Here is a 12450-nt window from a genome sequence, read left to right on the forward strand (position 1 = left end):
GAAGAAAGCTTCAAAAGAGAAAAGCTATCCTTCCTTCCTTCTCCTTCTCGAGTTAATCAGTGTGCTGCTTCTGTCAACGCTGCGTATTTAATTAAGCACCGAGGCACTCCCCTCTTCTGTTTCGTGGAAGCATTGCACACTTCCTCTTGTTAGCCCCAGGCGTTAAATCCCCAGCCTCGGCCCTCTATCCAAAGGGCAGCGCACGACTTCCTGTTAGACTGGAACAATAGCAAAGCTCCCTCCCTAACATTTTGCAGAGGAAAGACTCCACATTATGCACACTAATGCACATCAAGGTAGCAAATGCAATAGGGTTTTTTTTCCAGCCGTGGCACCCCATTAATGGGTCACCCTCCTTAGAAAAGCCCACCTGGAGCCTTTTCCATTACATTCTAAGCAACAGGTGACTTACCTCTTACAACTGCACGAGTTTCTTGTTTGCAAACAGCGACTTTGGTGTTGAATGACTGAACCTCTTGCTGTTTTAATCTCAGGTGTTATTTTATCGCTTTTTAAAAATTCATTTTGAGTTGTTGGGGCTTTTCAGGATCATCCGGTGTTTTAATGTGTCCTGCTCTGGAAATGTTCTAACGCTGAAAAACAGGCTCTGCCTCTTTGAAAGACGGATCTATATTGGATCAAGAAGAGGTGGTCATTCTGTTAATTACACTGTTGATTTTTGGCACTTTATGGCTCTTTTGAGGTCACCCGCAGCCCGCCCCTCTCTGTAGAAGACGGCAGTGTGCTGAGATGGATTAATATTGGGTCCTGAACGGATTTTTTAAAGACTGCTCTTTGCAGCCGCAATACCTCTGCAAGTTTTGAGTGCCTGAAATGTTTACATCCTTAAAACTGGAGCCACCTCCACGCAAAGTTTGAGTCCCGTCCCGCCCTATAAAATGGAAGTCCAATTCTCTGCTTATGTATTTTTTTAAAAGTTAACATTCATAAAGTATTGACATTTCCTAAGAGTGATGAGGAAGGAGAGATGCAACGGGTTCCAATTCAGAAACTTCCTTTCCTTTCTTTCTTTCTTTCTTTCTTTCTTACAGCCTCAATTTATTATTTATTTCAAAGATTTATATCCACTTAAAAAGGCTGATTGTAGCTAGGAACTGGAAGATTCAAGGGGATTATTGTATTGAAGAATGGTATAAAGAAGTATGGGATATAGCTATTAATGATAAATTGACATGTAATATTAAAGTGAGAAGAGGTATAGCAAAAACGAATGATTTTGAAGGAATCTGGAAACAGTTCCTAATATTTGTGTTTTCTAAGGGAAGTGGGAAACCGCCAGCAGAAGAAAGTATGAGATTTTAGAATCAGGAATAAGATCCCGAGGTGGGGGGTGCACTTTTATGTTAAGTATGATTATGTTATATAGATAAGTGAGAATATATGATATTAATGTTACTCAAAAAAAAAATAGATAACTTTTCCAAACTAGTGTGTAATAAATGTTAATAAAAATCAGGGACAGCTTTAAAATATAAACATTTTTTTAAAAAAATTCCTACCAAACGAGTCACTAATTTCATTAAATTAGTGACACGCTGTGGCCAAAGTCAATGATTGTTTATCAGCAAACCTGAAAGGCTGAGTACAATAGGTCTACTTGGGACCAAGGACAGATTCTTGGTTGATAACCAAACCTTGCTTGGGAGAAGCACTTAGTCAGCCTCTTGCTAGGTTACGAACAAACCTTTGCACTTGGTGTCCTATACATGACGAAAGAGCTTCACGGCCTCGGAAAACGTTTGCGTGTGGAGGTGAGCCTGTTTAGCACTTGGAGTTTTCGTTTTTTGCAAACAAGAAATTAGTTGGACTGCACTTTCTCCCTGGCCTCTGTACTGGGAGAGCCCTATCCCTTCTCTGGATCTGTAAAATCTACGTTGGGGGTCAGGCTAATGTTTTGCATCTGCCTAAAACTACAGAGCGAAGGGGGCTGCTACATTCACGCCCTGTTTTTGGGAGGCATCAGGCTGAGGCTCAGGGTGTTTCCAGAGGACGTCTCCTTGCGTAACCAAACAGAAGGCCTTGTGCAGCTCTTTCGTCTTTTCCTCCTTAACGGATTTTCCGTGGCACGAAGAAAGACGGACGGAGGGCTGGGAAGGAGAAGGGAGGGTTATAAATGGAAAGTCTTACCGTCTAAACCCCACCCCACCCCCAAATTGCATGAATGAAGCAAGGAAAGTCCTGTCTGGAAGCATCCAGCACCAGGGAGTGGACGGTCCTGCAGCCTGACCCACAGAAGCAGTTCTTGCGTTTCCACCTGCTTGTGCGATTGCTTCTGGATCTGCTGCTTCAAATAAGTGACTGCATTTCTATTGCAGAAAAGGGCATCTCTTGATATGGCTTTCTGCTCTAGAAGCACACGACACCTGCGTGTTACACTGGATGCAGAGGGTTCACATGCACCTGTGTATCGATTGCCGTTTCCACCTCTAAAAAACAGACGAATATCCAAATAGGAACAAGGGGGGGAAACCAGCCTTGTAGTGCTATAAAGACTAACACATTAATTCTTGTGTAAGCTTTCTTGGACACTGTTTACTTCACCAGATGCAGGGCAGGCTCAGTCCTGTGACTTTTTTTTTTTTTTAGGAGAAGAGCGTTGGCAGGGAAGAGGTTCTCCGAGCAGTGCCCCGTCTTCCTCTGATGTTGTTGAAGGGCTGAATGTGTTCCCTCCCCTTCGGTCTGTCTGCAGCCAGCTCAAGGTTGAGCTGTGGCCGTGTCTTCTTGCTTGAGCCACACGGGGCTGCTAGAGAGTGTGCCGCTGTCTGGCCACTTGCCCAAGGGGAAAGGGAAGCAACAGGACAGGAGGTGTAGCCAGACGCGCACAAATGGAGGAGGAAGAGGAGGAGGAGGAGGAAGAGGCGCCCGAGGCGGCCTCAGAGCGCCTGCTGGACTCTTCTGGGGGTCCCGGGGCAGAACCCTGTTGCAGAATGGGGGAGGAAGACGGAGCGGTTCTGAGCTGGTTGCAATGTCTTTGGAGGTCAGTGTTGGTCAGCCAAAGGGGAGTGGATGGAAAACATTTGTTTGCCTCTGGAGGAGCACCGTGGCTTGGATGGGGACCTTGAGCAGCTGAAGGCTTCACTCTGCACGGAGCAAAGCAAAAACAGAAGAACCGGCGTGTGGCTGGGCAGAGGGGAGATTCCTCTGCCTTGTTTCGGGGTCCCCCTCCTGACTCCGTGCGTTGGACTTCAGTTCCCCTGCAGAAAGTAGGCGGGGAGGGAAAGGCGGCAGTTAAATGACCCTGGATGATAGTCCTTCCCTATTTCTCTTCTGATTTAAAAGCAGTAAACATTTTGTCCGGTCCCTGGAAGCTGAGCAGGCAGCTATTTTAATTTATGCAGAAAATATTTTCTGTGCGTGGTTTTTAGGAGTGCTGGAGCTGGGATATGTGGCTAGGAAATGCCCTTCATCCTCCATGGCACGGGCCCGTAATTTGCAGCTACACACAACTGCACCCACACACAGAACCTTGGGAGAGATTTTCTATCACAGCCTCTTGTTTTGCTGTTTTACTTCCTTTCGTTGTTGCTTTTTGTGTGTGTGTGTGCAATTAACAGAAATCTCTGTGGCTCCTTCCTCTTTATTGTTATTTTCATTTCTTGTTTTGTCACAGTTGTGCTTAGGAAAATACCCCAGATGGAGTGCTTTATTTTCAAAACAAAATCCACGTTGTTTGTGTGACGTATTTCTCTCCACACACACACACACACACAATTTTTAACCCTTGCCTATTTTGGACTTCCCTGCCATCTCTCTTTAATGCTCCCCACGCTTTTTCCAAACGTCTGGAGAGCGAGGAGAAACGTTGCAACCAAATCTATTTTGTGTTCACCTTGACAGCAACCCCAGTGAAGTCAGTTGCTATTATTTTGCAAGGCTCTGTATTATTTTGCAAGGCTCTGCTGTCCAGCCACTCCCAAGGTCAAAAATGGAATTTAATTTTTATAAAAAAAGAACCCAAACAAAACACAGTGAATTTATTTACAGAGTAACGGATTCCAGTGCGATTTATTCTGATGTTTAGGTGTTGATTGGTTCGGTTTTTTCAGTGAGCGTGTGTGTGGTGCATAATGCGTTGCATATCACTTTTGGCAGTTGGAACCGTTGTCTTAAAATAAAATGACTGTGCAGCCCTTTGCATGTTTAGACAGAGAAAAGGCCTGCAATTCCCAGCCAGCATGCTGGGAGTTGTAGGAAGTTTTCCTGTCTAAACATGCATAGGATTGCGCCCTAAACGCTACTTTCAAATATATTTTCTTAAGACAGTAGCTGACCCTACTCCACCTATCATTCCTCCCCACCTGATGGAGCTAGTAGTGGTAAGAAGATACCCTATTTCTTCAATTCTAAGACACACTCCCCCCCCCCCCATATAAACATCTATAAAAATGGGGTGCGTCTTAGAATCACGGGTGTGCTTTAGGGTTTTTTTTCTGTTGGTGGTACTGAAATCAGTGTGCGTCTTACAATCGAAGAAATACGGTAGATCTAAGTTCTGTTTGCAAGAACTCTGCCTGATTTGCAAGTTGCAAAGGATCAGGAAGGATTTCTTCGACTCTCAGCAATTAGTCATAGCACCAACAATGTGACTCCCTTCGAACCTTAAACTGTACGGCTGAAATGAAGAAAGCCAGGGTAACCAGGAGTGGATTTTTGTTTGCAAGGACTGTGAGCTCAGTTCAGTTCCGGTACTCAGATTCCTGGGCTCAGGATTCTTTAATTGTGTTTGTGGTTGTTGCAATTGCTTTGTTTGCTACGATAGAGCAAAGGTGGGCTGGCCTGAGGCTTGCGGGTTCTAGCTTCTTTGTTGCTAGAACCCAGGGATGCATCCCCGGGTTCTAGCAACAAATAAGCTAGAACCCGCAAGCCTCGGGCCAGTTCACCTTTGCTCTATCGTAGCAAACAAAGCAATTGCAACAACCACACCCAGAAGACCAGAAGGTCACAGGTTTGATTCCCAGTTTCTCCAGGGAAGAATCCTGCTTGAAACCTCGGAGAGCCGTTGCTGCCAGTCAGTGTCAACAGTACTGGGGAAGACGGACCAGTGGCTTGATCCAGTAAAAGGCCGCTTCCTATGTCCCTAAAAAGGAGTTTAGTCTACATAGAGGAATTCAAGGGATTCTTCTTTCTCTTCCATTTATTTAATGTGTACAGCCCTGCGTGATCAAATGCTGTGTGTGTTGTGCAGGGAAGATTATTGTGATAGATTAGACTCTCCCTTTGAAATGCAAATTACCATAGTTGTCCCCACTCCCAGGTTCCGGGTCACTTAAGAGTACTGGCAAAGGAAGAGGAGGAGGGTCTTGCTAAAATAACTGAAGTTTCTTCCACTGTAGGGGTTAAAAGTGGGACCCCTCCCCTCATTTTCCATTTCTTTTTGGTCGGTTATATCCAAGTGCGCGTTGTGTTGTACTTAGAATCATAGAATCATAGAATAGCAGAGTTGGAAGGGGCCTACAAGGCCATCGAGTCCAACCCCCTGCTCAATGCAGGAATCCACCCTAAAGCAGCCCTGACAGATGGTTGTCCAGCTGCCTCTTGAAGGCCTCGAGTGTGGGAGAGCCCACAACCTCCTAGGTAACTGGTTCCATTGCTGTACTGCTCTAAGAGTCAGGAAGGTTTTCCTGATGTCCAGCCGGAATCTGACTTCCAGTAACCTGAGCCCGTTATTCCATGTCCTGCGCTCTGGGAGGATCGAGAAGAGATCCTGTCCCTCCTCTGTGTGACAACCTTTCAAGTATTTGAAGAGTGCTATCGTGTCTCCCTTCAACCTTCCCTTCTCCAGGCTAAACGTGCCCTGTTCTTTCAGTCTCTCTTCATAGGGCTTTGTTTCCAGACCCCTGATCATCCTGGTTGCCCTCCTCTGAACACGCTCCAGCTTGTCTGCATCCTTCTTGAATTGTGCAGCCCAGAACTGGACGCAATACTCTAGATGAGGCCTAACCAGGGCCAAATAGAGAGGAACCAGTACCTCCCGTGGTTTGGAAGCTATACTTCTATTAATGCAGCCCAAAATAGCATTTGCCTTCTGCACCCCTGGGTGCTCTCCCAAGCAGGCTCACCCCTCCCCTCTTCCTTCTCTCTTTTTTTTAAAAAAATATTTTTTTTAAAGACGAACCATACATTTTTTAAAAATCAACTCAACAGGCCTCAATAAAAGAAGCCTTCATTTCTCTGGGGAGGGTGTTTCACAGTTGGGGTGCAGTCACCGAGGAGGCCCTTTCTCCTGTCCCCACTAAACATGCCTCAGATCGCGGTGGGACTAAGAGCAGGGCCTCTCTGGAAGATGGCAACACCTGGGCAGGATCACGTTGGCGAGGGCCGCCTGGTCCCAAACCTTGTAGGGTTGCTTGGGTCACTTGGAATTGGGCCGAGAAAACGAACAGAGAGACATAGTGGTGGCTATAAGGTGGGAGTCACGGGCTCCCTACAACTGGCCCCAGCCAGCAGCCTCCAGACTTCGATCATCTTCTCTGTTTCATCACCTTCAAGAGCTCTTCCAGCTTCAGGGCCACGTTCAGATCCCCTCGTACCCGCAGCCGCCCACTGACGTAGGCACTCAGAGGGCGGAGTTCACCCAAGACAAAGGCCTCCAGGTCGCTCTCGGCCATTTCCAACACCCCTCTTCCTTCTCGTTGGCCCTGTATTGGTTTTGAGCCTGTTGGCCCTCCGCACTTGCGTTGGCTATTAGAGGGAGCGAGGATTACTATTGGCGAGGCGAAGGCGTCCGGCGAAATGGCCTTGCGTTGTCTGGTTTGCTCTGTGCTCCGGGGGCGTTTGCTGGCTCCCCTATCTTGTTCAGCAGCTGTGTGCCTGGAAAGGGGAAAGCGAACCCAGCCAGAGCCCCAGGCGGTGAGAGATAGCAGGCTGCAAAATGCGAAACGGCGGGAGCTGGGCACTGGGGTGGGCCGTGGTGTGATGGAGACAGGAGATGCAAGGCACGGGGAGCCCCGAGGCCAGGTAGGGGCCCCCTCTGGGGAGGAACATCAAGGTTGCAATGCTCCTTGGGGTGCTAATGTTGGAAGTTGGTTGGAGCACAGTAGCGAAGGTGGTAGGATAGACGACTCCCCATTCAGATCAAGCCACTGTCTCTCTCCACCTCGTCCTCCTGAATCTCTAGCATGGCGGATAATATATACTGAGAACCTTACAGGGTTGTTGTAAGGTTTATAGCAGCCTCCCCCCACCAAGTGTCCTCCAAATGCCTTGGACTACAACTCCCATCATTCTCAGCCAGCCTGGTGAAGGGGAGGCTGACCGTGAATAGGTTGGGTGTGGGGCAAGCCTTAGGATCTGGACTTCTCTGGCCCTGTACTTTTATTTTTTTTGTACTACAACTCTCAGAATTCCTAACCGTAAGCCATGCTGGCTGGGGCTGATGGGAATTGTAGTCCAAGACATTTGGAGGACACTTGGTGGGGGGAGGCTGTTATAAACCTTACAACAGCCTTCCTCAACCTGGGGCGCTCCAGATGTGTTGGACTACAACTCCCAGAATGCCCCAGCCAGCTGGGGCATTCTGGGAGATGCAGTCCAACACATCTGGAGCACCCCAGGTTGAGGAAGGCTGCCTTACAACAACCCTGTAAGGTTCTCAGTATATATTATCAGGAGGGCACATGTTTAGGGAAGGCTGCCAAGTCATAGTTTTAACAATGTGTGTATTGAATATTGTTTGTGTTCATGGTTTGATTATTTATTTTGAATTTTGAAGGGCGCCGTAATCCACTTTGAGGGTTTTTACCCTGGAAAATAGGCTAGGAATCTATTAGTATTTATTTTTGATTTTTTTTTTTTTGAAGTACGTTGTCATTTTACGCTGGTAAGCAGGCTAAACATCTGCTTTGTTGTTGGGGTGAATTTTGTGCTTGGAACAGAAAAGAGCCCCCGATATCTGAGCCCACGTCTGATCTCATAACACCAATTAGACATTGGGAACGCGACGTCCGCGTGGGAGCTTTTGCGTCGAAGCTGGCTGCCTGCTCTCTGTGGGTTGTTCTCCAGCCCTGTTTAAATCTAAAGCAACTTCCAGTTATGAATACAGGAAATCTTGTTTATCAGCATGGAGGAAGCCTGTCCTGAATATAGAGGACAGTTTAACGGGGTAAAATGAAATATATTGAAAAAGATGTATATTATGTATACGTGAGAAGGATGTTTGTTAGGAGTTGGTAACAATTTCCTTTTGCCTTGACACCACATTTATTTATTATGTTCTTTATTCAAACTTATTTTTAGGTTGCCTGTAAAGGTAGAACTTAGTACTTAGACCTGTTGAATGTTTTTGTAGGGGCTTTCTACTGCAGCCTTGCAAATGAATACAGAGGTATTTCTAGACCACAAACATGTTTCCTAGCCAGCCAGCTCACAGTTAACTGTGTTAGGCCCCGTTCAGAAGACACCTTAAACCACAGTTTTAACCATGGGAGTTAAGCCAGAAAGCCAGGCCGTGTTCAGAAGACACCTTAAACCAGGCTTTTCGCTTTATTCACTATGGTTAAAGCCGTGGTTTAAGGTGTCTTCTGAACACGGCCTGGCTTTCTGGCTTAACCACCATGGTTAAAGCCATGGTTTAAGGTGTCTTCTGAACGGGCCCTTATTCATGTTCTGAAAGGTGGCAGGAGCTCTGGGAGAGAACAAAAAAACTTAAAACAGATCCAGGACTTGCTCGCCTAGAAGGCAGTTCTACTCGCCAGTGGTAACCAGGGGAAGTAACTATTCAGAAACATGTCCAGCTTTCATCCACCCATCTCACTCATGGGTTGCCGTTGACCCCAGTTTCCCTTGAATCATTCCCCGTCAGTCTCCAGCTCTTGTCTGAGCATGAAATTAAGCTCTGCGTTCGTGTTTTCATCTCCTTGCAGACCCAGCATGTCGGGAATGCACCTGGTCAAGAAGGGCCGTGAACAGAGGAAGCTGGATTTGCACAGGGACTTCACAGTGGCCTCGCCAGCTGAATTCGTGACTCGTTTTGGAGGGAACCGTGTTATCGAAAAGGTACCGTTCCCAGAGGAGAATGGGCGCATCGCCGTGCTTGTGACTCTGGCCAGTTTTCTCGAGGGGCAGCTGGAGAATCCAACAGTTTCATTTGCACAGAGGAGAATCCAACAGAGTTTCATTTACACAAGTGGTTGTGCCTTGCACTTACACAACCTCTTGTGCAACTGGTTGCACATAACTCTTATGCTACCCATTGTACAACTGGTTGTGCAAGGGAGAGATTTGGAGGAACTCCACTACAAATATTTGAGTTTGTGGAATAAAACGGATACTGCTTAAAGTTTGAATGCAAATAGGTGAACCACATAATTGAAACCACCTCCTCAAGCAGAGGAGGACAAGCTGGTCAGTCTGCGGAGGTTCCCCATCCAGCCTGCACCCTTTCCTGGATTCCTCCAGGGGGCAGTCATTGGCTATAAGCTTGTTCCCTTCAGGAATCCCCACTGTTATCTCTGAACTTTGGTTGGAGATAACAATGAGGTTGATGGTGTAGGCAAGAGAGCTCCAGGCAGAAATTCAAAAAGAGCTGTCCTCTTAAGGCTACAGCAACAGACCTTGCAAGGAGAAAGTCGCAGGGTCAGTCCCAGATAGGGCTGGCAAAGATTCCTGTCTGAAACTGGAGAGTTGCTGGCAGTCAGTGTGGATGATCCCGAGATAGATGCAACAATGGTTTCATTTTGTATAAGGCAGCTTCCCCTATTCCTAAATTCTTTCCAGCTTTAATATCTGCGATCTCTTTTTTACCAGAGAAGCTAGGGACTGAATGTGTGACCTTTTACAAACGGAGAGTGTGCTCTATCCCTGAGCTATGATCCCCTTTCGAGAAGCCCCATTTATTCGACTATCACTGAAGCTCTTTACAGTTTTTGGAGGGGTGATTGGTGCTCTCTATTAACCGTCTCAAATCTATCTTAGATTAGTTTTTGTATTTATTTTACATTTTAAATTCTTCTGCTGTGTTCACTCCCCATCCCACCAGGTCCTGATTGCCAATAATGGCATTGCTGCCGTGAAATGTATGCGCTCCATCCGAAGGTGGGCCTATGAAATGTTCCGCAATGAACGAGCAATTAGATTTGTGGTCATGGTGACCCCTGAAGACCTTAAAGCCAACGCAGGTGTGTACTAAAGACTCTGTGTGTGTGTGTGTGTGTGTGTGTCTGTTTAGCAACACAAATGATTCTTAACTTTCCAACTTTCAGAATACATCAAAATGGCTGACCAGTATGTGCCTGTCCCTGGAGGAACCAATAATAACAATTACGCCAATGTAGAATTAATCGTGGATATTTCAAAAAGAATTCCAGTGCAGGTAAGGGCTGAACTTCTTCGCCCATCAGATGCTGCCTCTGAGTCCTCTGGAGGCTTGCTGCCAGAGAACATGGCAAAACCAGCCTTGGTTTGTTAATTTAAGGATGGCTTGTTTAAAATAGATCTGTCGCTTTTGCGCTTTCGCCTTCAGGATTTGTCTGCTGTGCAGCTCCTGTGTTTTCTAAGATAGTGGTCTTCAACTGGACCATACCCAAGACCCACTTTGGACTCCTAACCTGTAGCATGGTCCCCATCTTCCCAATTGCCCAACATGGCGGTCACAGCTTTGCCGTGACCCATCTGGGGTGACCTCACAACCCGCTTTGGGGTCGCGACCCCCTGGTTGAAGACCACAGTTCTAGGAGACTCACGCCTCGCTTACGAGCAATGTTAGCCGGGTCTCTTGGACTTCACTGCCGCCCCACCAGATAACCGTGAACACATCCTACTCTCTTGTGAGAGGCTCTACGCTGAAGGGCAAAGTCGTTTATGGTCAGGTGTTTTAGGAAAGCCAGTCCGTTATTGTCGTCCTTCTCATGGAAAGGAACATGACTGGTTTTTGAGGAGTCTCCTGGGGTTCCCAGAACACAATTTGTAAAACCCTGAAATGGGTTCTTGTGGAGAGAAGCGCTGATAAATGTCTTGGGTTATGTAAGTCAGGGGGGATGTTGTACCCCAGGCCTGGGAGTCCTTTCTGGCAGACCTATGGTCCCAATTTGGTCTCCAGAAATTTACTGGATGGCCACGCCCCCTTCCCATTTCCCTCCCATCCACCCACCCCCATAATTTGGCTGTTCCCTAGCTTTTGCATGGGGGCTGAAAGACATTCTTCGCTCCCGTTGAAAGCTAACCACAAAATGTCTCTTTTGGATCTGGTGCTGGCGGAAGACGCCACAAGCTGATGTCGTGCTTAACGTCTGGTGACCTTCTGGATTTTTTTTTTCCATCCTAGGCTGTGTGGGCTGGCTGGGGACATGCCTCTGAAAACCCTAAACTTCCAGAGCTGCTGCACAAACATGGGATCGCTTTCTTAGGTAAGTGCCCTGAACGGTCTCCGAAATGCGTGCTGCTGCGGCCCAGAGAAAATAGCAGAGCTCAAGTCTATTTGCATGTAGAGATTTTCTCTCTCTATGCAAATACACAATCCTCTGCTTTGCCAAACTGCAAGACTAGAATCTGAGAGCGGGGGGGTTGATTTCAATTGGCTATCTGTGACTTGAGATCTGTTGCAGGAACCCTTCTCTGCATCCCACCAGCGCAACACACATACTATTTATTTATTTATTTATTAAATTTATATACTGCCCCATAGCCAAAGCTCTCTGGGTGGTTTACAAAAGTTAAAACAGTGAACGTTAAAAAGTATACAAAATTTAAAACCATCAAAAATATAAAAAAAACAACAGTATAAAATAATACGCTATGTTGGGACGTGGGAGGGGGCTTTCTCTGTGGTGGCACCCCGACTGTGGAACGCCCTCCCCTTGGAGGCCCGACTGGCACCAATGCTGATTGCATTTCGACGCCAAGTAAAAACATGGCTTTTTAACAAAGCCTTTAATGGTTGAATTCACTAAGATGGCACATTGTTTTTACTGCTTTTAAATTATATATTGTTTTAACTTGGTTCATGGTTTAATTTGTTTTTAGCTGTGCATATTTATTGTTTTATACTGTATGCTTTTATCTGTACGCAGCCATGAGATCCTAATGATATAAGGCGGGATACAAATATTTTAAATAAATAAATAATATTTAGGGCGTGAAGGCCCTGCTGCAGCTGAGTGTCAATAACAGAAACAGATGCATTTTCTTCCCTTGTTTGTTTATTATTATTATTATTGCATTTATATCCCGCCTTTTTTTCCTCCAAGGAACCCAAGGCGGCGTACATAATCCTCCTCCTCTCCATTTCTATCCTCCCAACAACAACCCTGTGAGGTAGGCTGGGCTGGGAGTCTGTGACTGGCCCAAAGTCACCCAGTGGGTTTCCATGGCTGAATGGGGACTAGAACCCGGATCTCCCGACTCCCAGTCTGACACTCTAGCCACTACACCACTTCTTTCATCTCTCTCCCCTCCCTCTGCCTCCTCTGTGTTGAATGTTAGATTGTCAGCTCC

The 12450-nt window shown here is 46.5% G+C and overlaps 1 protein-coding gene across 4 annotated transcripts in view; it reads left to right on the forward strand.

Moving 5' to 3' along the window:
* ACACB (acetyl-CoA carboxylase beta) overlaps positions 1-12450 on the forward strand; it is a 69597-nt gene that overhangs the window by 7951 nt on the left and 49196 nt on the right. For 3 of the 4 annotated variants that reach the window (XM_063144170.1, XM_063144171.1, XM_063144172.1), the window contains exons 5-8: positions 8883-9015; positions 9998-10136; positions 10221-10330; positions 11282-11363. In XM_063144170.1, the coding sequence (XP_063000240.1) occupies positions 8883-9015; positions 9998-10136; positions 10221-10330; positions 11282-11363 (464 nt within the window). Of the gene's footprint in view, positions 1-2899; positions 2999-8882; positions 9016-9997; positions 10137-10220; positions 10331-11281; positions 11364-12450 lie in introns of those variants that run through there. The other variant, XM_063144173.1, reaches the window with a different exon arrangement.

The sequence above is a fragment of the Elgaria multicarinata genome, chromosome 18, assembly GCF_023053635.1.
Source record: "Elgaria multicarinata webbii isolate HBS135686 ecotype San Diego chromosome 18, rElgMul1.1.pri, whole genome shotgun sequence".
Taxonomy (NCBI): domain Eukaryota; kingdom Metazoa; phylum Chordata; class Lepidosauria; order Squamata; family Anguidae; genus Elgaria; species Elgaria multicarinata.